This window comes from Lingula anatina, chromosome 9 (assembly GCF_051362555.1).
Source record: "Lingula anatina isolate TDL-2025a chromosome 9, LinAna3.0, whole genome shotgun sequence".
NCBI lineage: Eukaryota > Metazoa > Brachiopoda > Lingulata > Lingulida > Lingulidae > Lingula > Lingula anatina.
The window spans coordinates 6687624-6713978 of NC_141775.1; the positions used below are offsets into that span (position 1 = coordinate 6687624).

General features: G+C 36.5%; 4 protein-coding genes across 4 annotated transcripts; 1 reads left to right on the top strand and 3 right to left on the bottom strand.

Moving 5' to 3' along the window:
- Nucleotides 1-5452: 5452 nt before the first annotated feature.
- LOC106152431 (protein IMPACT-B-like) lies at nt 5453-8818 on the bottom strand. The gene is made up of 2 exons (XM_013526001.2): nt 8563-8818; nt 5453-7098 (listed from the first exon to the last, which is right to left on the bottom strand). The coding sequence occupies exons 1-2, from the start codon at nt 8671-8673 to the stop codon at nt 6238-6240; spliced, it is 972 nt and encodes a 323-aa protein (XP_013381455.2). The 5' UTR covers nt 8674-8818; the 3' UTR covers nt 5453-6237.
- An 11-nt stretch (nt 8819-8829) lies between these two features.
- On the top strand, nt 8830-16501 carry LOC106152430 (large subunit GTPase 1 homolog). Its single transcript, XM_086995519.1, has 14 exons — nt 8830-9060; nt 9490-9616; nt 9990-10110; nt 10582-10668; nt 11155-11241; nt 11427-11570; nt 12105-12186; nt 12402-12905; nt 13281-13382; nt 13738-13881; nt 14194-14317; nt 14729-14808; nt 15154-15318; nt 15740-16501. Exons 1-14 carry the CDS (start codon nt 8968-8970, stop codon nt 15896-15898), a joined length of 2019 nt encoding a protein of 672 aa, XP_086851645.1. The 5' UTR covers nt 8830-8967; the 3' UTR covers nt 15899-16501.
- LOC106166776 (translocon-associated protein subunit gamma-like) lies at nt 16326-19330 on the bottom strand. Its single transcript, XM_013545434.2, has 5 exons — nt 19145-19330; nt 17901-18027; nt 17340-17432; nt 16947-17078; nt 16326-16684 (listed from the first exon to the last, which is right to left on the bottom strand). Exons 1-5 carry the CDS (start codon nt 19275-19277, stop codon nt 16612-16614), a joined length of 558 nt encoding a protein of 185 aa, XP_013400888.1. The 5' UTR covers nt 19278-19330; the 3' UTR covers nt 16326-16611.
- Nucleotides 19331-20238: 908 nt separating this feature from the next.
- Nucleotides 20239-26070, bottom strand: LOC147759834 (G protein-coupled receptor 157-like). Its single transcript, XM_086996408.1, has 5 exons — nt 25255-26070; nt 24601-24845; nt 23026-23147; nt 22701-22791; nt 20239-21393 (listed from the first exon to the last, which is right to left on the bottom strand). The coding sequence occupies exons 1-5, from the start codon at nt 25673-25675 to the stop codon at nt 21094-21096; spliced, it is 1179 nt and encodes a 392-aa protein (XP_086852534.1). The 5' UTR covers nt 25676-26070; the 3' UTR covers nt 20239-21093.
- Nucleotides 26071-26355: the final 285 nt, after the last annotated feature.

A 26355-nucleotide genomic window follows, 5' to 3' on the forward strand; every position in this document is an offset into this window, starting at 1 on the left:
CAGAAATATCTAAAAATTGCGACTGCCTTTACCTTTGGATAAAATTGTCGTATATTCGATGTTGACAATGATAAGGGCGATTTCACCTCATTCATACAGCCGACGTTTGGGGGACTTTGTTCACCAAGTTTTGACACTGTTTTTTAACTAGCACTTTTTGTTTCATTCATCACTCTACCATTTTGTGTGTGTGTGTGTGTGTTGCAAGTATGACTTATAATGACTTCAATTTTTTTGTCTGATTCACCTTGGACATCGGTGTCCTAAGTCCTAGGATCCACTTATCACCACTTGACCATGCGTTGTCAGAAGGTTCTTGTCACGGTCACCAAAGGTTCAGTGTCACACAAAGTTGACGGGGAGAACAGGGCTATATATATATATATATATATATATATATATATATATATATATATATATATATATATATATATATAGTCTGATATTTTGATTGAAATAAGCAATCCAAGTTCTTGCCTGAAATCGAATGTTATAATAACATTTCTTATTAAACAGAGACAACCCAGACAGCCTCAGTGATCTGGCCCACGTCTGGCCCAGATCTGGCAACGTCTGGCAAAAGGTATGGCCCACGTACGGCTTGCCACATGTGGGCCAGATGTGGCAATGTTTGGGCCAGATCTGGCCCAGACATTGCCACATCTGGCCCAGTCCACATTTGCTCATATGGCCAGATGTCGGCCCAGATCTGGCAATATCTGGCAAAGGTATGGCATGCCAGATGTGGGCCAGATGTGGGCCAGATCATATTCAAATGGGCCAGATTAGGGCCAGACATGGACCACATATGGCCCAGAATGTTTTTTTTCTCTTTTTTTTAAATTATTTTTAATTATTCAATAAGATTACTATAAACAAAGACATACAAGATTCAAGATTCAAGTATTTATTCTGTGCTAAAACCCTTAACAAAGTTATTACACATTATATAACCTTGCTGGCAACTAACATGTAACAAATTAAGGGTCACTCCTTGTCTTTTTGTACAAAACAATGTATATATGAAAAAAAAAAATACACTGCAAAAAGGCAAATATACAGACACAGGAGGAAATGTCACTTACATACATGTAAAGAAAACAGTTATAACAACAATTTTTTTTCAACACAAAGCTGCTCATCGAATCTGAATTAACACAAATTACAAAAATTGTAATTAATTATGCATGTACATGGGGGAGGGGTTTGAGGGGGAAATATTTTTGCACACCTCAACCTAAATAATATTATACATTGTCATTTTTAAACTAATTCAAACATATCATTAATAATAATAATCACTAATGAATATAGTTTTGTAATGAATAAATCTTGAATAATGAATGAAAAAACATTGTTTTTTTTAGATGATGGCGAGTTATAACAAAATTATAAATAACCATGCAGTAACTGTTTCAATTCAACTTGCATGCTGGCTACAGTACTGTACATACATGTAAATTCTGAAAAAAAAATATGTATACTCCAGCACAGATATAGATGTACAATTAAAAGAGAATTACATGTGCACAAAAACAAACCCCAGTATCAATGCTTTTGAATTAAATCACATCATGAATCAAATCACTCAATGAATTGAACCAGTTTGCAATGTTTGCGCTTTTTTCAAATCCATAACACTAAGAAATGATACATCCGGCTCCTTTACACGCTTATAATTATTAAAGGAATCAACAATATGAAACAAGTAACTCTACCAAGTTAACAACAGTTCATTCAAATGTCAAGTCAAAACACAACTTCCCTTCCTTTCTTGGAGAGAAATGGCCCTTTCAAAACATGTTTATTGACAGTTCAGTCTTTAAAATGTCCTTTCAAACATTTGAAGAATAGCATATGAACTCCAACTTTTATTCCTTAAACCACACTGAAAATTCTCAAAACTTATCAACTCATATCAAATCCCATGTCCTTTCACTACTACTGGTCTCTTCCTTTACGTCACATTCAAATGTTCCCTTCACTTTTAAAGGTTTCTCAGACGTGTATGAATAATACTGTTTGTTTTCTAGTCCTCCACGAGAGCCACATTTATTTTTCTTGGATTTCAGCATTCTCCATGTATTTTCATCAATGATATTACAATATGCACCTGAATCTGGTAATACACTGAGATTAACACCGCCTCTATTTCCTCCATGTCTTCTGTGTATATTGCATTGGTTCCCACACCAAATGTATATGCACTCCTGGATTATCATGTTCAAAGCTGTCATTTACATGAATAATAGTTTCAGTTTTGCAGACTTTTGCAAAGTGATCCAACGTTCCATGTTTTCTCAGTCAGGGAGTTTCTACTTCGTTTTTCATGTCTAAACTCGTAATGTTTAGACTGGCTTGGTTTGTCAAATGACTTCGGTTTCATCATACTCACAGTTTCTGGTGTTCCAATTTCATTCAAAGCGTTAACTGTCTAATGTATATTCATGTTTCTAACCTGTGTTTGGGAGAGTCCTGAAAATATCTTGTACACCTGTCCCTGCTGAATACAACATTAGCGCGTGTCTCCTCTGACATGTATTTTTAATTTTCTATCTTTGTTCATTATTCATGCCGTCCGTTGGTTTTGAAAAGATCCATCTTTTCCGTCAGCGAAGAGGTTTAAACTGTCTAGCCATCGCGTCGAGCGTGACCCTAATGTCTCCGGACTTCTGTACGGTTCGAATTCCGTAATTTCACATTTTTCCTCCATTTTTTCAAAGAAAGTTGGCTCACAGTTTTGCACTAGTGTTAATACTCGTCTCCAGTGTTGATGCCTTCGAAATAAATCGCATCACGAATCAAATCACTCAACCAAATGTATCAGTTTGATACGCTTGTGCTTTTTTCATATCCATAACTCTAAGAAACGCTACATCCGGGTCCTTGACCGGCTTAGCATAAAAAGCGGAATCTTACAACAGCGGAACGAGTAGTTCAAAAAAGTTTTAGAACAGTGAATTCATTCAAATGTCAAGTCAAATTAAACAAATAGCACACTTATGAGGGGACTTTGAAGAAAAGAGAGAGAGATAAATTAAATCAAAATTTATCAAATGACGTCAGTTCAATGCATTCAGTTCACTGGTCAATAAAAAATAAATAAATAGAAAATAAAAATTGAAAATGAAAGTACCATATCTGGCCCAAGTCTGGGCAGCATCTGGCAAAATGTGGCATAAATGCCAGACTTTGCCAGACTTTGCCCAGATCTGGCAAGTGTCTGGCAAAATGTGGCATAAATGCCAGACTTTGCCAGACTTGGCCCAGATCTGGCAAGTGTCTGGCAAAATCTGGCAAAGATATTGCCAGACGTTGCCAGATCTGGGCCAGACGTGGGCCAGATTACTGAGGCTGTCTGGGAAGTTTTGAAGCATACCTAAGCCTGTCTATACGTAGGCATTGAAAGTGGGGGTCGGAGAGCTCGAAAACCCCGCCGCTCTTTTGGCCGGAAAATCGCCCATCTGAACCCAAATTTGAATTAAGATGCATCTCATTTCTCAGGTTGGGTGAAGGCATAAAAAGTTTACATTTTCAGAAAAAGAACCCACCTTTCTGGCTGCTGGCCTGATATATGTGATCCGAGCGCAGAGACTGTCTTGTTGCGTCTGGATTTATTTATTTATTTATTTATTTATTTATTTATTTATTTATTTATTTATTATTTTTCTGTGCTCTAGAACATTTCCATGACAAAGGGTTTCTTTTTCAGTTAAACTGACTGAATTTAGGCTTTCAAGCTACAGCCTTATTCTGAGAATAAGGGCAATTTCTGTTACGTTAAGTGTTACGTTCGAGGCGACCTCTAACAGTTCGGGGTAATGGAATAGTTGGATACTGTAATGTGACACACACTCGTACACGGACATTTTTTAATGAATGTTATTACTTCGCAACAAAACATCAGAACACAAAGCTGTCTTTAATCAAAACTAGGCACTATTTCATTCGTGAAAGTAAAATTGAAGATTATGGATCGTGGGAAATTTCTATGTTCAATTTTAAAGGTGTTTCTCACGAAATTTTATCTAATTGCACTCTTATGAATGACATTTCGCACTGTGACGTCTAAAAACACCCCAAGTTTCAAGTCACCTGTAACTTTTAATTTTTCCAATCCTAAATTCCATATAAGGGCCAGTAATGTCCAATGTTCCAAATGAGTATCTAAATTGCAGGGTACGCAAAGCTTTATCATTGGACATTTGAGACAAATCCCGCCATAGTTTAAAAGCAAATAGAAAATTGCGACATGTACCGGGGAGCAAACAGAAAATTGCGAAGTCTCCAACTCCACAAACACAGAATTGCGAGTCTATCAGAAGACTGATAAACGTAATCTCGTTCTCTAACGTTATCTGACGTTATCTGACGATGTCGGTAAATGATTCCACTACTGTTTACACTTGTTATCACTGATGCGATGTGAAAGTGCCTAAATCGGTTGTACTATTGCGAAATAACGCCAGTCCCATTACGTGATCATCAGTTACGGTTACCGGCAGGGTGCGCTGAGAAGGGGGGGGGGGGAGTATTAAATAAACTATCGCCTTCATTTGTATGAGAGAGAGCAGAGAGAAAGAGAGTTTTATATAAAAAGTGTCTGACACAATCACATAAGAATGTTATCAGTCTAATTAAAAACGTTGCTTACTGAAACGTAGGTCTACTTTCGTTATCATATTTCCTTCCAAGAAGAACGTCTTCTTACAAGTGCCCTAAATTCGTAACACATCCTGCTTAACAAAAAATAGAAACCGTGAAAAATCATACAATTATCTACAGGATACAATACTGTACCTCGCCTAGTTAAAAGATAAATAATACATTTTAGCACGTGTTCACGACAAGACTAAACAAACCGACTAAACTACACTGAGTGCACTCTGAAATGTGTCCAGTATCGTTCTATTAAAAGCTTGGACGATCTCAAGAAAGCGTTCCGTTGAATATACGTCCTTGATATGATACATTTTAAACCTGTGAAAAAGGCACTTTCTGAGCACAGGGGTCGCCAACTAGTCTATTACAAAATTGTTGCCTGTTCTTAAATTTTGTAAAAAGCTGTACTCACTAGTACTAGAGGACTACCCTCTGATATCAGGGCCCCACTAAAATACTATACTTTAGCAGTCTGGGATAAAGTGACTGCCCCACCCTCACCCGCTCCTTTGACAGTGGCTCAGTAGGTGAGGAAGGGGGGGGGGCGGTAATCGGGGGTTCTGTGAAATTACTCACATGTAACCACTTTGATGTAAATAAGCCTATGTTTCAGATGCTTATTTTGACTTGCAAAACGTTACATAGACAGGGATATGCGCTGTTAAGCACCAGCTCACACTTAGCTTAGATTCAGTTCTCGTTCAACAAAAAAAAAAAAAAAAAAAGGCCAACATGGGAACAGCTTAAAGACAGAGGAATCCTTGGGCTGAATGATCAAAAAGGCACACAGTTGTCAGTTGATTTTTTATTTTATTTCAGTCTCAGACTGATCATTTGATCTTTATTAAACTATTTAAGGCACCATTTGTCTACAGAATATGGCAATTTAACTATCAATAATAATTATAAAAATTAAAAAAAAAAACACAAATAAAGAATGATAAATATTTAAAACATGACACATGTTTTGTAAGATCTTTCAGACTTAACACGAACATTCTTGAAATAATTAACCTGTGGCACTGTGTATGTAAAATGCTTGCATATCATTCAATCACAAGTTACACTTATAAAATGACAAGACCACTTTCTCTAAATTACAGTACCTGTAGTCCATTGCTAATTCTCAGAATAAATCACACGATGAAAGAGTCTTAGATATTAAGGAAAATGGCACATAAATACTAGTAATCAAGTACTTTTTATCTATCAATTGACAATTCATTTTATTTTCTTAATTTCTTTTCTTCTAAACCCTCATCTTTATCTATTTTTTTTCAGGGGCAGGTCCAGAGATATTTTGAGAGATATATATTGACAGTCTTTTCAAATTATCTTTGTTGATCCATCCTCTGCTTTTGACCCTCTTTTGACAGAAAAAAAATTACATGCCAAACCATGTAAACTTTAAATAATTCTGACTGTCTTCTGGAAGACCCAGAAAATGGCCTCCGTCTGCCCCTTTATTTCTACTTCAAAAACTTAAATATGTTTCACAACCCAGCCTTTTCTTTTTAATAAACACCATTTAAAATGGAAAGAAAAAAAATTAAAACAAAATGTCCATAAAGTAAATTACTTTTTACTCTTGGGCCCTTTCTTTTCATCTTTTTCCTTGATATAACCATGCTGTTGGAGGATAGTTCTGGCACAGTTGTTGATATGTTTGAACCTGTCAGGGCCCAGGTGAACACCACCATACCACCTCGTGACAACAACCATAACATTTAACGCATTAATAATCTGCATGATATGCAGCATACGGGACCCCGCATGTGTTTCACCATCGTCCTTACAGTTCTGTGCAATCACATTATGTGGACCATCCTTGCGAATTCGATAGGCAAGAATGTTGTGTGTGGCACTGGCAATCTTTTTATTCTCCAGTAGTTTCTCCATTACAAGCTGCACCTCTTCCTCGCTGTTCACGGCTGCCAGGTGGGCCTGGAATGTACTTTTACGGTCCTTCACAGGATCGCCATGGTGAATCACCGGACACTGAATTTTCTCCACAAGGTCTGGTTTGTGAAACGTCTGGGGCAAAACTTCAAGTGACTTCACCTCTTCTGAGAGGTCACTCAGGTCAAGGTCAGGCTCAGGGTGAAGGTCACCAGTAGCCTCATCACCCACATCTTGCATTTTCAGGTTCACATTCATTTCATCACTGCAGGCTTCAGCCTCACTAGAACTCAGCTCTGCATCATCCTTTTTCTTGCTAAGGTAGTCCCTGATTTTCTCTACCCATAAATATACAATGCTCTCCCCTGCATTCTCAACATAAACTTCCTCAAGGGTGTTTTGTAATTCATATCTCTCCCCTCCTCGGAGCCATGGGGCATTGATTTCATATGTGGGTGGGGCTGAACCTGGATAGTCAGCAGGCAAAGTCACCTGGAGGGTAATTTTCCACTTGGGCTCGTCTTTGCCATCTGTGATCTGAAGTAAAAAATATGGTTGCATACTATTAATAAGAAGTGTAACAGGTCTAATGTGGTACTATCTGAATTACTTTAATTATGCTTTATTTTAATTTCTCCATCCAACAAAGGTATTTATCTCGGATCATACATGTACATGGCACCCTGAGCTTCAGAGATAACTTGTCACTAACCTCTTCACTATAGCCTATCTTCATCGTGTCAAGTTACCTCTGACCACATTCGATAGCCTCCGTTGCCCGCCAATCAAATTTAAAGCCCGCACTCAATGACTCATTGAACGATCTAGCCAATGAACGCGAACGAGTCAAAGTGCGCTTTGTTCAAATCCGGACCAATCAAAGATAAGGCTGAATATCAGGGACTTGCCGTAACCTGTGGACAGCACACAAAATACATCATCCCTCAGTAGATAATGATGCAGGGCCTCAAACTGCTCTGGTTTCAATTCCGATATACTCATATTTTGCAAAGAATCAAGAGATAACTTAACACATTATTTTACGTAGTCACTCGTAGGAGACGCCATGTTTTCTTTGTGTTCGGTTATGCACTCGGAACTACTCGGATGTCTCCGCACTCGACAATAACTTTGTTGTTAGTATGGAGCTTGCGGAATCAGCCGAGGATTGCCGATTGACGGTCAACCAATCAGCGTTTTCACCAAACTTTGGTGAAAAATTTTGAAACATGGATTCGATTGGCTTATATAAACTAGGTCAAACTATTTTCGTCAGAGGTAACTTGACACGATGAAGATAGGCTATAGTGAAGAGGTTAGTGGCAAGTTATCTCTGAAGCTCAGGGTGGTACATGGTGACTGAAATGCGCAATACACTGCAATACAGCGCAACACAGCGCAAAACACTTGAAAACACAAGTCCAGTTGCAAGTAAAAACAGGAAAGGATAATCTCAAATAAAATATTGTGATATAAAACAAAATATAGTACATAGTAATTAATATTGCTGATACAACTTGACAATTTTTTCATTGTTTGGTCAGCCGCCATGTTGGCGAGTAGCTCTTCTTGGCCAGTAATATATCCAAGAAGAGCCACTCGCCAACATGGCTGCCAACCGGACAATATAAAAGTCTTGCTGAACTGTTAAGTTATATCAACGATATTACTTACCTAGTAATAGGTTGTTTTTATATCACCCTACTTTGCTGGAAATGGTCATTTCTTTTGTGTAATCGAAACTGGATTTGATTTTTGAAGTGTATTGCACTGTGTTGTGCTGTATTGTGGTGTATTGCGCAATTCAGTCATACCGCATGTACATGTGCATAGTACATATGATACAGTAGTACACGTAGCACATATTGAGAGTAAAGAGATTCAAAGAAAAGGCTCACAACCAATTTTGAGAGAGCGGGTGAAAAAAACTGCCTGGCACAAAAGTTTGTAAATCAAACCAAAAGTGCATAGTAGAACTGAGTGTAGAATTGGTGGACAAACCTCTATACAGTAATGTCTCTCAGCCTCATCTACAACTCGCCAGTCCTCCCCATAGATGGAGGACAGAGCCTCAATTTCGTCTGCCTGGCGGGATAAATTGTCGTCATCCATGGTTGCTGGCACTCATTTCAAGGTGCAGAATTGTCCGTTGTGACTGGGATCGATCTTAATTATTATTTGTTTTGAAATTTTGATTAAAAAAAGAGGGGTGTCGATCTGGTAAAACTTACATGCAGACATTTTCAGTCTCCAAACAGTGAAGAGTGATTTATCAAGGTCAAGGTTACCGGATGTGACGACACGGGCATGGTTTAAAAAACTTATGGTTGCACAAACACATGATTGCGTTTAAGTTTTGTTAATTGTATTCTTGACACTGACTTTGCTACGGAGTAGAAGGAAATAATGGGGAAGAAAAACAAGGAGCCTTCCCTCGGAAGACATTTGATAAAAGAGAGATTTGGGAAACAGCGGAAGAAAGTTGGGACAGATTCATTCGTAAGTCGATTCCTCGTCTTGGCAAGTGCAATTTCAGTTGTTCATTTTAACTTGCCCGAATTCATATACCTGTATAGGGATTGTAACTTTGCCGGATGTGAAAATGTTTCCTGATGTTCATACAGTCGACTTGACATTAAGTTCAAAGTAAAGGTAGTTAGGTGTGTGGGCACAAATTTCAATAGCAACTTACCAGTCCTTTGGACCTTTCCAAATTCCAAAATTTTGTAAACATTATGTAACGGTAACAGTTTCTTTTAACAGATCATGTTTAAAGTTGTGATGAGTTATGCTTTTTGAAATACAAAATAAAAATGGTCCATATGCTACATGCAAGTCTGTATTATAGTAAATATGAGCACAGCTATACACACTCAAGTGTTTTATTTATATTTATTTACTGTACATTGACATTTATCTGTCATTCAGTTACACACAAGTGAGCTTTCTGATGGTTTTGACTGGGGTCGTCTCAATCTACAGTCTGTGACAGAACAGAGCAACTTGGATGAGTTCTTGGCTACGGCTGAACTTGCAGGAACTGAATTTACAGCAGGTATTATCTGTTTGATGAAGTCGTGACAGCAGTGAATGAATGAGAGATGAAGATTTTAACTAACTTATTTACTAATGGAGAGCTCAAATTGTTTCATTGTAAAATCTACCACTTTAAGACATTACTTCCTTGCCCAAGACTGCCCCCAAAGAAAACATTTTTAGTCACAGGACTGAACAGTAAACTGCAAAATAAATAAATAGATAAATAAATAAATAAATAAATAAATAATAAAATAGAATAAAAATTCAGAAAGTTTTACAGTAATTGTTAACTTTTCTAAATATATTATAACAGTATTATAAGTGCCAATTGTAAAGAATGTTTAACCAAAGAGCAATTTGATTTAATCACTCCATTTCTCTTCTTTCAGAGAAGTTAAATGTGAAGCTGATCACAGTTGACAGGAACTCTGGACTGCTGACCGAAGAGGAGCAAACTAAGGTCACACAGGTGCAGGAGGAGAACAAACAGCTGCTGAGAATACCAAGGAGGTAGAATCTCTCTCCTTCCTCCTCTCTTTGTGTACACTTGTCTCCCTCTCCTGGCCTCCTCATCTCTCTCTCTCTCACTCTCTCTCACACACACAAAGAGATAGAGAGACACAGAGAGAGAGAGAGAGAGAGAGAGAGAGAGAGAGGGGGCAAGTAAGGTGTGTGTGTGTGTGTGAGAGAGAGAGAGAGAGAGAGAGAGAGCACAATGAATGTCATATCTACCTGTCCTCTCTCTTTCTCTCTCTCGCTCTCCCTCTAAATACATTTTATTTCAAACTTACGTCAACATCGTTTTATACTGTTGACAAGTTTCTCAGCATATTACATTCCCAGGCAACATGAGTTCACATATACATACATACATACACCAGTAAGAAGCAAGCACCGTGATTATTCAGGTTCATCTGGAACTTCTAGTAACTCTTACCTATACAATTTATTAAAACCCTTGACAGTGTTGTTTTATTACAGGCCGCAGTGGGATGAGACCACCACCAAGTCAGAGCTGGAGCAGGCTGAGAGGGAGTCATTCTTAGAGTGGAGGAAACACTTGGCCTTGTAAGTAGACTAAAGTAACTATACATATTATGTAGATTTCAGCAACTATAAGGAAGTGTATCAATATGTGAGAGAAATTTGTACAAGTATGCCAGTTGTAAAGCTTCCCAGTCCTTGCAGATTCTTTCTTCTACTGTGACTGGTCATTTTTCAACAAATTGGGAGTTTGAAAAGAAATGCTAGTATTATTTTCTGTAGACATAGTCAAAATACTCAGAATAGTGAATATACAGTATTACCAAAAATTTGAAATGATTATTCAGACTGAACATTACCACCTAGAAGTTGTGAAACTTTAAAACCCTGGCATGTTCAGTTTTTTATGTCAGCTCTATAGGACAAATGAGTTGGATGTTTTGTCTATGGTACAATGTAGCAATGATTTGGTAGTGCTGTGATATATCCTTTGATGCACTCGATTTAAATTAAGTCACATACAAAAACAATATTTTGGCCTATATTTGCCAATAACTTTTATTATTACAGACTGCAGGAGAAGGAACATATCTTAATGACACCTTTTGAGAAGAATTTGGACTTCTGGAGACAGCTTTGGAGAGTGATAGAAAGAAGGTTGGTACTGTAAACACACACATAGCACACACACATATACAAAATAATAATTGAGGATTATTTTAAAAACTGTGATAATAGTCTGATATAAATCTCTAATATCCCCTTTTAACTGTTTGTCTCAGTTTCTTGAATATATACAATTTTCAGCAAGATAACTGATTCTCTGTATAATGCCTTTCCAGCGACATTTTGATCCAAATTGTGGATGCCAGGAACCCACTGCTGTTCAGGTGTGTTGACCTGGAGAAATATGTGAAGGAGGTCAACACAGAGAAGGTCAACATGGTGCTGGTCAACAAGGCAGACTTTTTGACTGACAAACAGAGGTGAGGAGCCTTTACATTCATTTACATACAGTGGACCTTTTTTCACGCTATATTGACATGGGTTGCTATTGGTGAAAGTTTTCAGTATTATGTCCCTATTTCAGGATTTTCAGTCTTAATTTTGATAGTATTTTTAGTGTCACATTGGTTTAAATGAAAAGAGAATTTGTCAGCTGGGTTTTCAGGATTTTCAGTTTTTACAACTTTTCCCCAATTCTTTGTGACTTGATTTGAGTAATCTCTCATTATGCAACAGAAGATGGATCAATTTCGTGTTGAGTTATCAGGGCCAGGTGTTGTTTTCATCGAAATATATAAAACTTTGACAGGGAGGAGACAGTTTCTGAAATTATTTTTTATGCTTCAGAAAAGTGAAACTAACTTCTATTTTTCATCAATTTGGTAAAAAAATGGGAAAAAGAAAAATACTGATGGTCATTTTCTTCACATAAACTGTAGGTATTTCTGATTAATAGGGGCAATATGATAATCAAGTTTTCTCTTGTTCTTTAGTTACTGGCTTTATGATTTCAGAGAGATGTGGTCAGAATATTTCAGCAGGGAAGGTGTCAGGGTGGCATTTTGGTCAGCAGTGGAAGAAATGAGGAGATTACAGGCAAGTCACGTAACTTAAAATATAAATAGGATGGGTGATTTGCTATAAATTTATAATGAAACAGAATTGAGACATTGTCATTTAGCAAGTGCCCCAATGCAAAGTTTCAAATGCTTTATAGACATCAACTCTTACTTGGTACTCCTTTTTAATATACAAAAGTAGACGACAGCTGTACAGTTTAGCAAAGCGGAACTTCTGTATTTGAATTTTAGGAATTGGAAGAGAAATCTGATGAAAATGGTGACACTGCTTCTGATGGAGAAGGTGAAGAGGAAAGTGACAGTGATGAAAGTGAAACATCAGATCAAAATCCCGAGAGGAGAAGCTGTAGAGGTCAGCAGACGACATCTGGATCACAGATCAATTCTGCTGTAGAGGGGGGTGAACCCTATTGTTCAGGGACTGATGGGTCATTGAAAGGTGCAACTACAAATTTAAATCATGAACAGAAGGAAGTATGTAATTTAACAGATGACATATCCAAAGCAGACTGTTCCACATCTGATGGTGCAATATTGTCAACTGATAATTGCAGTTGTGATACAGTGACAACAGAAAACAATGACAGCAGCAGTACAAAATGTGATGAAAACAGTGCGAGGGAAACCTGTGTCCACAACAGCAGCAAGTTGTTGAATGGAGAAGAATTATTGGAACTTTTTAAGACTGTTCATGAAGGAAAGAAAGTGACTGAAGGGATTTTGACTGTTGGCTTGGTATGTATTTCCCTAGATATGTGTGTTGCTAGTGTCAACAACATGGTACAAGTTAATATAATAGTAACCAGCATTTGTTTTTAGACCTAACAAGTTCTTTGGTTTGAGGCATTGTACTAAATGAATTGTCTTGAAAAAAAAAATGAAACTCATGTGAAACGCACACAATGCTCATCAATGACAAATCAGCCTTGGAGTATTTCAGGAGTATTTGATGGAACAGCAATTTTTTTCCATAATCATTCCTTTCAGTACCTGGTTTTAGCAAAAGCTCATGTTTTTCCACTCTTTAACATTAAGATTCAGAAGGTAAAATATATTTTCATGTTTTATTTGTCAGATACTAATTTTGTGGTAGATTTTTTTTCTCCCCAGGTTGGTTACCCTAACGTTGGCAAGAGTTCTACCATCAATGCTCTTCTCCACACCAAGAAAGTGTCCGTTTCTGAAACTCCGGGGAAAACAAAACATTTTCAGGTAAATAAAAGTATATCTGTAACTGTTAGTTAACACGTTTGGAAGCAAATAAATCATTTTGTGCATCAGGTCAAAAACAGCATAGACCTGTATTTTATTAAAATTATATACCATTCTTTGAAGTACAATTAATTTCCTAATTATTGGATAAATGTTGAATTAATTTTGGTGATTTATAATACAGTATGCTCTTTACAGGCTGTGTATGTACTAGTAGAGCCAAAATTGATAGTGTTTGACTTTGATGCTTTATATGAATAATGCTATTTATATTTTACAGTCCTTGTATGTGGAGCCAAGCCTCATGCTTTGTTACTGTAATATAAGTAATTTAATGGTTATTTATATTTTACAGACCCTGTATGTGGAGCCAAGTCTCATGCTGTGTGACTGCCCAGGTCTCGTGATGCCCACCTTCGTGTCCACCAAAGCGGAGCTGATCCTCAGTGGAATTCTGCCAATTGACCAGATGAGAGACCACGTGCCTCCCACTTCTTTGGTATCCTTGTCTTTAAGATAGTAAGGAAAAAATTGATGATCATCATCATCATGGTGGTTTTACCTGTGTTTTGAAAATTCAGAGAAGGGTTTTGACTTTGTCGGCATGCCCTCTGTTGGTTATATTTTGAAGGGAAGAAAAATTAAAACTTTGATAGTGCAACTTGCCAATGTTCATGTATATGTGGCAGAAATAAGCAGCATGCATTGTCATGACCTGTTTTTTGTTTGAAATTAGAAGGTAACATTTAAGGCCTGATTGTATGTGCCAACAAATTCTGTTGTTGTAGTTTTGTCCTTTAACACTGTGCAGCTCTTACAGCAAATTCCTCGAAGGACCTTGGAAGCCATCTACGGGATTTTGATTCCAAGGCCTATGGAAGGAGAGGATGAAAACAGGCCTCCCAAAGCTGGAGAGTTCCTGAATAGTTATGGATGTAAGTTAATGCTTTTATTTGTAAACAAATCATGCAAGTTAATTTTTTCACTGGGTATTGTTTTTTCAAAAAAGAAAAAAGGGTTAATGAATTTTAAAAAGATAAAATAAATGGTTATTCAATAAATTTCCTGGACCTTAAATTTGAAACTTGAAACAGTGTAAGTGGGAGTAGTCAGGATTTTTTTTTACCTTTTTGCTTATAAATTTAAACTCTAGACTCACTCTCATTCACACAGTTAAATTTTCATAGGAAGTATGGATCTTGTAGTATCATTGGTATCAATTTATCTTATTTAAAAGATGGTCACTGTGTCAATCTGGAGATGGAAATGTCTTTATTAAATAAATAAGGTGTCACATCAGTGGATTATTATTTTGATGGAGGTTATATTCTGTTGTAATATTTCAGACATGCGAGGTTTCATGACAGCAAGAGGTAACCCAGACTGCCCCAGATCATCAAGATATGTTCTGAAAGATTACGTCAATGTAAGTCTTGGGAAGAACAATTAGAAATGATAGGAGACATGAATACTCTAAGAAGACAAGAATTCCATATCTTTGTATATATTCTGCTGAATGTGAAAAATATGTGCTAATAAACATGTAATAAAAAATTAAAGTGAATTATCAGAATTATTTAATTCTCACCAACTTGATAATTACATGTACAAGAAAAAGAAATATAAATGGTCACACATAGTATGGTTTTAAAATAGTAAAGTAACAAATGTCTCATTAAAGGTTTTGGTTTTAAAGTGTTGGAAGAAATGAATAGGACCATTTAAGTAAGTGCAGTCTTTTAACTGTTTGTCATATATTGGAATTCTCCAGGGCAAATTACTTTACTGCCACCCACCACCAGGTGTCAGTGCTAGTCAATATGAGCCCACCCCAACTCCAGCTGAAGAAAGGATGGTTAAATTACAGAAGAAAGAGGAAAAGAAGAGAGTTACAGAACATGACATGAATGATGTGGACAAGATGTTTTTCACCAAGGTGAGTGAATCCAAGGCATGTAAAAGACAACTAACTTCAACCAGAAATGGCTGTTGTCCCTGGATGAAAATGTATAAAGGTGCTTAAATATTGTTGAATTGAAAGTCCGTTCTTTAGCAATTGGGCCATTTGCTACTTAGAATAATATAGGTTTTTTCTTATCTTCTCAAGTTTTAAAGCTATTTCTAGTACATTTATTATCAGAGTTTCGGAAACCAGTGGTAAAATATGACAGCCTTTAGTTTGTTGCGAGGGCCCCATAAAACGCCTTATTGCATCTTGTAAGTAAATATTGTCTCCCCACCCAACACAAACCTTATTGAAAGTAAGGACATATTTCTATTAGCTATGTTATGGGGGTAGTGGTGAAAATAAATCAATTTTAGACATTGAAATTAACCTTTGATATGTTCTGTTTCAGATGAGCCTTCAGGCCCATGCCAAGGGACACTCTTCTGATGGGTCTGCAAGTTCTCACAATAGCAAACAGTCCTTGGTAGAGAAACCATGGAAAAAACACAACAATAGGAAGAAGAAAGAGAAACTGAGAAGAATATATGCCGATTTAGATAAACATTGAATATTGAGACCAGAAAATTACAATACATATTAAAAAGGACAGAAATTTTGTACACCAGGAGGGGTGGACATTTGCAACATTATTAATAAAAAAAACTGGTTTGGACATAGCTGGTGCAGGAATAACAATGTAGTGAAAAAATGCCACTTTACTTCAAAAAATATATTAGGAATTCCTTTGAACCCTTCTCATTTGTTATCATTATAATTTTTTATTTGGAATCATTCATCATATAAATTTTTAGACTCCCCCCCCCCCCCCCCACCAGGCCATGCCAGATCTAATCGGCAGTAAAAACAAAATCTCAAACTTGAGATTTTTTTCTGCGAAATAAAACATTTGTTTTTAATTACCAATTCTGTTCTCTTTCTTGTAACATGGTTGTTCTTTTTTTTTTTCATGTTCATAAGAATAAATACAAGGCGACTTTATTTGGTCGTAATATTTTATTTGTTCACCTTTTAACACAAGCCTATTTAGTAAGTAAGTCTAAAATGTCATTTTGTCACATTTTCAACGTTTCTTGTCAAAGATTTCTATGGCATTTAACTGGCTTGAAAAAAATACAGCAATATCTTACAAACGAACCCATGTAGACATACACCCAATAAAGGAATGCAAATTCAATCTCTCGATCTTTATTTTTGACAATATTAATTATATATTCAATAGAAAAGTATAATAAATGTCATATTCATTAAGTTATCTTGTCTCTATTTGGCAGGTGTGCTCGTAGAAAATAATGCTAGAAGTCCTCCAGCCGCCAAAACTGAAACTATATAATTGCTGAAAAGCACAGTCAAGGCATAAATATTTCTGAAAGATTGATGCTAAAATACATTTGTTAAACATCTAAAATTTCCCCATCCTCTCTACTCAAGAAGAAAAATAAATCAAGTTTATCATGCCTATCATATGTTAGTCCCTTGCAAATCTTTTCAGCGATACAAATTACGTCTGCCTCTCCCCCCTCAATAAAGGGAGTTACATGTCTTATATAGTATTAAATTTAACAAAATAAAAGTATTTTGATGTAATAAAAGGATACACGGTGGGATTGAAGGTCCTCAGCAGATAGAAGGAGGCCAGAATGATTAACACCAGGTACAGGGAGTTGTTGTAGAAGATGGAGAAAGTTGTGGCCTCGTAGTCGGCGACCTCGTTCTTCTTCCACAGGATTCTGAAATAAGAGGAGTGCATGAACATGGAGAGCTTTTTTTAAATGAAGGTTACATACAACAAAGAATTTGTGTGTTGCTAAGGGGTCTTTAAACTAAAATGTGGTGTTAAGTAGACACATGCACATTTTTCAGAAATAAGATGAAAAAGGAGCATGTGGTCATCATTTTTTTTTAGTACAGACTCCTATATATCTAATGCCACAACAGACAATTGCACAATTATTTCTTAATAAGCTGATATGAAATCTGAAATAGCTCACCTCTCATCCTTCTCCTTCTTGGACATTTTCTTGTCATCAGCAACTTTCTTCATGACCTCGCGGGTGACGGCATCTTCCCTCTTTTGGGCAATTCTGAAAACAGATAAATGGCACTTTTATAATTTCCATTATCCATTAACATCTAATGTCACACAAAAAGCATCTGATCATGAAAATGTTGATGCTGTACAGTTAATAAAGAAACAGTCCAATTAAAAAAAAAAGAGTACACTAAAAATTAGTTCAAACATCTACTTTTCTTTTGGATTGAAATGGAAGATTCAGCTTTTATAAAACCTTCAGTCAATTTTTTCAGCTGAAGACAAACAAGCTCATTTCAAATGCAGTTTTGTAAATTTGTAAAATTTGTGCTCACTCAGTTGAAATTTCTCAAGATGAAGTTTTTTTGCAAGGAATTTCACTGAATTAAAATTGGATCAGCCCCACCTCCACCCCCCACCCCCCAAAAGAGTAAATAAATATATATGTAAAAATTAAAACTATTGACTACTAAGTTTTTAAAAATACTATTAATAAATATAATATACTAATAAAACTTACTTGTGTTTCAGGACAAATTTCACATTTTTGTAGGCAAATGCCACCAGCCATGTGCTGATCATGGTCATGATGACAAACAAAATGGCTGACTGGTACGGGTCCATTTGGTGCACCCTCCAAAATAGCCCTGAAACAGACACCACAGGTTAAAAATTGCAAATAATGAGGTTTTTAAATATAATGCTCAACCATTTCATTAAATGCTGTTAACTGCTGTAAGAACAGTCTGCGACATAAGCTGTAGGTCCTATATTTATATTTTATGCCAGTTGAACCAGTAGACTTTACAAAATGTCTGAATTTAGTGGTCTAACATAGGTTTTTTTCCATAAGTTTTCAAAAGAGCTGTTAATCTGATTTAGTTTTTTTCTGAAATATGACTGTTACATTATAATTCTAAATGAAAAATTAAAAAAATCAAGTTTGTTTTTTTTTTACCAGTAAATTAATATCAATTATCCAATAAAGGAAAATGTCCAGTCTATTGAAATTTATTAAGACCACTGAATCCCCATTCAGACCAACAGATTTAAGGAAAGTGGTGGTCCAAATGGCCAGTAAGCTGAAAAGTTGATGGCACAGTGTGTATACATGTGAGAATACCCAGCTTCAGATTAAAGACTACCGACATACTTGTACATATATGAATCATACATATGTCTAGATGATAAAAGTTGATGATTACGACCAGAACAAAAAATAAGTTAAAAAAATTAATAAATGACTATGGTCAATAATCTGTTTTTCTTTTTAATTGAATTAATGGTGGGGTTAGATCACCCAAATAATAACTAGTAGTACAAGAGTAAACAGATGGAATGGGTTTACAAACATTGTCACTTGGTCAAAATAAAATGATTTTATGACATTTAATGTTTACATATACGATCTACTCTTGTCTGGAATATAACCCAGAAGGCGACATACAAACAAAACCGATTTATTGAAAATTAAATTTGAAGTACGGAGGGGTGGTAATATTGCTGAAAAGCGAACAGACAAGCAGTGGGTGCAAAGTTTTGATTATGAATAAAATAAAATATTCTCGCTATCAATTTACACAGAATGTAAACTGACCATATATTCTGATTGCAAAAAGACATAAAACAAGAACGGTTAAACTCTATTATCTAATTATTCAAGTGAATTCTCCCGTCCCTGCCGACGTGGCACACACAAACACGACCATCGTCCATCGGCACACAAACAACGGTCTTTTTCTCTAAAAGTCCGCCGGTACTTACAAAGAGGTATGGCTGAGACGATGAAAGCATTTCCGTAGAACAAAGCACTGGATTTTGTGCTCACATTTCTACTGAAATCCTGGAGTAAAAGCTCCTCTTCTTTGGTCAACTTCTGAAGCTTGCCACCTGCCATGTTTGCACGCCGGAAAAAGGAAGTACCAGTGTACGCATGCGTAGATGTGATAAACAAAAATTGTGATTTCTTTCACATCTAACACAATGTAATATCGAATATACCAGCTGTTATTTAATGTTTTTAATCTCCCTTAATATAGAAGAAAAAACATTATTTTTTGTGTGTTTTATGGTATGTGCTGCTATTATAACGATGTTTTAAAGTTTTTTAGAGTCTTGTGAAAACCAGAAAGTAGTTGGCAACTGACACCTGAATTCAATCACACCGAACCACGATCTCTGTGCAAGTATTTATCTTTTTTTACAGATTGTGCCCAAAATACCAAAAGAAAAAAATTATCTTACTATGATGTTAGAAAAACTGCTTTTTTCTCTGAGCCCATGTCTTCACTCCCTTTCACCACCAGCCAATGACCACTTAGGTTCACGTCTTATGTACACATCCTGTCTCCTCCACCCTCTTTGAGATGTTCAAAACCGTTAAGGATACGTTAATAGCCTACACGCTTTTATGATGCTCGACCAGAGGCCTATCGGACTTTAAATGCCAAATTTCTACGAATGAATCAAATTGCTCCCAAAAAGTAAGTTTAACCCTACAATTACAGTGTTTTTTATATATTAAGTCATCGAAACACCTTAAATTGTTGGAATAGGGATTATGTTATATCCGTCTAGAAATCAGATAAAAAGCAATTAAAATATTCTGATTTTTTTCCAAGGACAGCTGAGACAATGACTTTAAATAAAAGCGTAACAAAATCAAATTTTGACTGAAAAAAAGCAAATGTATAAACGTGCACATAACATGATATCTGGTGATAAATAATACAATTACAAGAATTTAAAGAAAAATAACATGAACAATTTAGGCGGGTGACAGAAATAAATGATAAATTATTTCAATGACATTCAATGACAAATTATTTCAATGACATATAAAACGTCATTTTATATCGACATCAATAATAAGACAAATATCAAAGTGAATATTATAAAAAAAAAAGGTCGCCATCCTTGATGATCAGAAACGTTCCGTGATAATGAATTTTTAGAAGTGTATAACATCGTAAAAATGTGTCTCATACGAGACCATGTTTCTCTGTATCATGTATCTATTATAATTAAAATGTGTGCTGGTCCAGGCTACATGTATATCTATATTTCCTATTTTATTATTGCCTCGTGGTTATATCGGTTCTTTTCACAATGAGCGGTATACTTAGCTGGACCGGTTCCATGTTAAAAGATTGACAACTTTCTAACCTTACAATTAAGTAAGAGAGTCACTTTAAAGGGGCTTCTGCGCGAAACACTGGAGATTAATTAACTTAATTAACTGAAACAAGCAAACTTGCGGAGAAATTGTCGAAGGCAGAAAAAAAAAACTCGTGAGGGCGTATCAAAGTTGATAGATCCATTTGTGAATATCGCTCAATGTGAACAAGGCCACAGAATTCTTGATCAGTCTTTCTTTGTAGAATGCCTCCGTTTTAATCAGTCGGTCTCCGCTCCACCTGTGCCTGTGATTTAATTTATCTCTGTAAGAGTTTTGTAAGAATGGAAATAAAATCACTGTGAAGGAATTGCTTATATAATAATGCAGTTTGGAACCTCTCTGTGCCATGTTTATAAAATGTTGTCCACCGTACAAGTAATGGGTGGGTACATGTTCTCCAGCGAGTGCATTTCGTAGCAGAAGTGACAGTCATTTTCATCATTATTTTAATTAATTGGTGTGTAAGTATGGGAGGAGTTGAGTTGTAAAATAGGCGTAGTTTCCCCAGTAGAAGAGATAGTCATAGATCAACATTTTAATTGGTTGGTGAGTATGCGTGAGAAGAGTTAACGTTGTGTCGTAAAATGGGCGTGGTTTCCCCAGCAGAACTACCATACATATCTGTTGTGTCGCTATCGCTGCTGTTCTCAGTGGTTACGAGTCTATCACTGCCTTCATCCAGTTCGTCTACGTAGGGTGCCGTAATATGGTACCTTTTCGTAGAAATGTCTTTCTTGCAGAAGCCAAGTTTGGTGCAGATTCGATCCCGTAATATATCAGTTAGAACACAATAGATGATAAAGTTTCCAAAGCCTTGCCCGCTGTCCCCTACAGCCTGAAGAATAACAGCAATGCATCATTGCCCGTATGTCATAACTTTTTGGCATTATTGACTATTATACTCTTTTCACATCGAGTGATATATATTCAGTGTTAGAAATTAAGGCTGGACCGTCTGCCCGGGGCTGACAACTTTCAGAATGGGCTGAGAAGTTTTCCCACCTGGCAGACATTCAGTCCAGCTACTTTTTAAGATGGCTGGACTTTCGGTCCACCAACTTATTTTCCTAAGAGGCAAACACTGTATATATATTTAAGCACTAAAATCTGTTCCGGTCATCTTTGAGAGTCCCTAACATATATTTAAGCTGCAGAGGGTTTTACTCTCTTTCACAAGCTCTTAACAAGTTTGCTGTCTGCTGTTAAGCAAACTGGGCATGGTCTAGTCACACGTGGGTGCTCTGTTTATATGTGACCCTCTTAACAAGTAATAGACAGGCTATTTAAGGGAAAACAACTGTGCGTTTCGGCCAAAAGACAGATTTTCGGGGTAAACGACAATTTTCCTGCACTTATCAATTCGGAATCATACAGGTACAAAGTTAGGCGATGGTTTTCCCCCTAAAAAGTCTGTTTTTTCGTAATCGTTTCTTAAGATATTATTACGGACATATAGCCATCCATGTAGGTCCACGTGGTCTGGTGGCTAGCACCAACTGTTTGGGTGGTACAATGGAATTTAGTATATTTCTATGAGTTGTCTATAATGTATTAATTGTGAAAAACGAGTATTATCCTTTTTAGTTGTCAATCTCTCAAAGATTTATACATGGTATATTGGTAACCAAGTTCTTAACCAAATAAGCTAACTTATTATTTTTATTATTGTTTTTGTGAAACAGGGTCTAGTTCCATCTTTAATCTTACAATTCCCAGTTCTATGCTTCCTTGTTAAAAAAGACGAAGCAGGAAAATTTAGTTTTTTCCAGTTCTTTAATTTACATTTATGGTCCGGAAATGATAATTTACGTAATTGACAATGGGTGAACTCATTATGTGTTTTATGCTCATTTTCCGACTTTCAAGCCTAAAAGCCTCGATCTGTGGGAAGGGCGTGGTAGAAAAAAGTTATAAATAAACAAACGTTCAAACTGCATGAATTAAATAATAACTAAGTACATAAACAGACAGATGAAAACAACATTCTGTTCCAGTTTTTGCACTAAATAAATATATAAATATATAAATAAATAAATAAATAAATAACATAACATAACATAACATAACATAACATAACATAATATAATGTGAATTAATATTTGATCAGTTCTTATGGTGTCTTCAGAAAAGAGTAATTCTTACCTGGTATACCACCAGCACCTTATTGAAAAATATGTCAAAGGAGGGTCCTGTATCTATTTCGCCGATCCACACAATGGTGTTGGCTAAATACCTGGAATATAAGAATATAGGCAGGTACGAATATAAAGGGGCAGACGGAAACGCAGACAGAAATAACGGCAGACTGATACTTTGCAGGAAACATTGGGGAGGTTGGGAATCCGTTAAATCTTTAACACAATATTACTTTTGCTCTCTCTCTCTCTCTCTCTCTCTCCTGCGTGTAAATATTCACATATTCCCTTCCCTGTTTATAAATCATTCCCTATATTTTAATATAACAAACCTCAAAGTGCCGCCCAGTCGCAGTAAGAAGAACACAATAGGGACCGCCGTCATCACTCGGTCCGTCTTCCTTACTGCGCTCAAAGTTTCCCTATCTATAAACATAGAGCCAGTCTGTTTGATCTAAAAGATAAATAATAATAATTATTATTATTATAATGATAAATTAATTAATTTATTTATAGAAGCTTAAAAGTTTCCTATCCGAAAATACGCCGCCAAACTGAATTCAAAAATTGCAAAAAGTCAAACATGTATAATCATGGTAATATCTGATTAGGCCACACTTTTTTATTTTTATGGATGACATCCTCTGGGGACCCCAAAATCGGTGCGAGCGGGCGAAAAAAAAAAAAAAAAACAGTCCCCCCCAAAAAAAAACTGCTTAAGAAAAGTTATGTTTTCAGTACACAGCTGGAAACACTAATTTACCACAGAAACACGTATCAAACTAACAACATGTCTTTATCCATGCTCTCAAAATATTAAAGCATAGTGAATAGGGCCTACTTCGTAGAAAGGTAAAAAGTCATGAATATAGCCTATATATGCTGCATATTACCAGATCTATTTAAGGTTATTTCATGCATTCTGTTGGGTATAGCAATCAATAAAACAAATATCAAATATTAATAAACAGCGTGTCTTTATTTGTACTCTCAGAAAATTTAAGCATTGTGAACACTTCACAGAATTGTTAAAAAATGAAGCAAAGATAGGCTTATGCTTCCCACTACCAAATCTAAAAAAGGTAATTTCGGTCGATGCCATTTTGTCTACTTCGACTCACACGTAGCAGCTAACTATTGGGTGGCCTGTCCAACCTTCAGTCCACCAAATACCACGACGCTCTTGTCGACCCTTTTTTCGCTACAAAAAAAAAAAAAAAAAAAAAAAAACCTGGTAAGCCTATGTGCTGCTTTGGACAGAATGTCACTGAAAATTTCCGGGCGATGATCGCTGGCCGCGGCCAGCCTTTCATACAATTGTAAAAAGGTGATATCTCCATGTCCAATATCAATGGCAAACCATTCCAAAACGACGGCCCCCGTTCTCTTTATGACTTTAATTGTCGTGTATTTTGAAATTAATGCTAGAGATGAATTTGACGGCAAAGCGGCCATATTTCCACATGGTGATAATACGCATGCGCAGAAAGCTCATTTTCCGCACTCGGAACTACTCGGATGTCTCCGCAGTCGACAATGACAGCATGGAGCTTGCGGAATTAGCCGAGGATTGCCGATTGCATTTTCCGGCAAATTCAATAACGACGTTTGCGACAACCGACTTCCTTGGAGGGGGGGGGAGATTTTTTTTTTTTTGGAGAACAGACGAAAATCGGTGCGCGCGCAGGATGTCATCCATAAAATTAAAAAAGTGTGGCCTTAGTGAAAAAGTGAAACAAAAAAAAAAAAAAAAAATATGCATCAGAAAATAATTTAAAAGAATACCATAACAACTACACAATTATAATATAGTCTTTTGAAAATACTTTGACTTAAAATCAGTCCATTTGGAATATCCAAAATTACTATATCGGACAGCAACCTTCTTCACTCTACCATGTATTTACCGTTTTCCTAAGCTTAAACTTCATGGAGCAGTATATGAGGGGAAGTACCACCAGCGCTCCAAGCTCCCAGCCTTTTCCAGCCGAAAGCGTGAAGATGACAACCTCTGCGATAGGTGTCCCTTGACAAATCTTTATCCAGCACCAACCGCCGCTGCTACCATAGAATGCATTATTAGATGAATTATTTCCAGGAACTTCTTGGTAACCTAGCATTCCTAAGCATTGGGTTACTGTTAGTATAATCACTGAAAAAATAGCAAAAAGCTTTTGATATTTTTTTCTCGGAAAGATTGCACATATTGCCAAATGAAGACTAAGCAAAAAATAAATTACAAATAACCTTACGTCAGAACAGATAAATAACGTGTGACCTTATTGATAACAATTAATTCCTTTCCATGAACAATATGCTTCTCCAAATGTTAAATTCCGGGAGTTGGAGATTTCTGTGACTGCAATTTATCCAATGAGAACAGTGAATTTAGTAACTCCATCATACAAGTTCTTATCTATTTTTTTATGTGTATATGAAGTGTTTTAAACATTTGGAAAATGTGTCGCTGTGCATTTAGAAAAGCAATTAAAATACCGTCGTACTAGTAAACCCACGCCCTTTTCTCTTTTTGTATTCTTTGATAAGTTCTTAATGCTTACATGGAATACCCCAAGCAATGACGTGCAAGAACCAATGGTAGCGCTCCGTCCAGCCCGTCCTTTCCGCGTGCAATATCGTCTCGCGCACCTGCCACGCGATAATCATCGTCCAGAAGAAAGATGACAAGCTTCCCAGAGTGGTTATAAAACTATGTGCCTGACAGAAAGGTGTCGGATTTTCACATTGCGATTCGGCAGATGAGTTCGTATCGTTATAGTGGCTTAAACTCCAAAATGCACCTGATGCATTTCCTAGAGCTTCCAAACAGTCCGCCAATGCCAGGTATAATAATAAGCGTCTGCTGGACGAACGAATGCCTTTGAAAAACAACCATGTTCCGAATATCAAAACACAGCCACACCAGGACAAGAAGCAGCTGGCGAGTGTAAGGGAAAAAACGGCTACGGAAATACCGTCCATGTTGGTGTTGTTAACACTGCAAAACTGTTTACATGCTTAGATGTATCGTTTATCTGATTGATCTGTGTTTACATGATAATTCGTATCATCTGAAAGTATAGACAACACTTTTGAAAGTAATCCCCACAGTCTCTTCAATCAACAGTTATACGTCATGTAGAAGGATGATAATACTACCAATAAAATTTTACCCCCCTCCCCCGTAGTCTCAGAAAATTTCGTTCAGTTCACCCGCCAATACGTGTCGTTGGAGTAGCTCTGTCGCAACAAGAAATATTTAGTAGACTACGGTGCATGTTACCCATGGCAAAGTTGTTTTCCTGATTCATGAACAGAAAAACAATAGAGAAACAAATAAACGATGACTAATACAAAAAAAAATGAAGAAGAAGGAAAAAAAGAACTGTTAGAACGAAAGAAACAATTATCATATTAGCTATATATAAAAGAGATATGCTATTGACGCATTTGAACATGAACATGCAGTATATACGTACATGAACCCCTGTACAACAGGATGACAGGGACTCAGCGTTGACCTCCATTTTCCTAGTGCAGACGGACTCACGCATACACTGGCCTCTGTCTCTCTCCTTTCTTACACACACACACACACACACACACACACACACACTGCCCCTATTTCTAGCACATCCGCCCACAAACACGCATGGCCACCC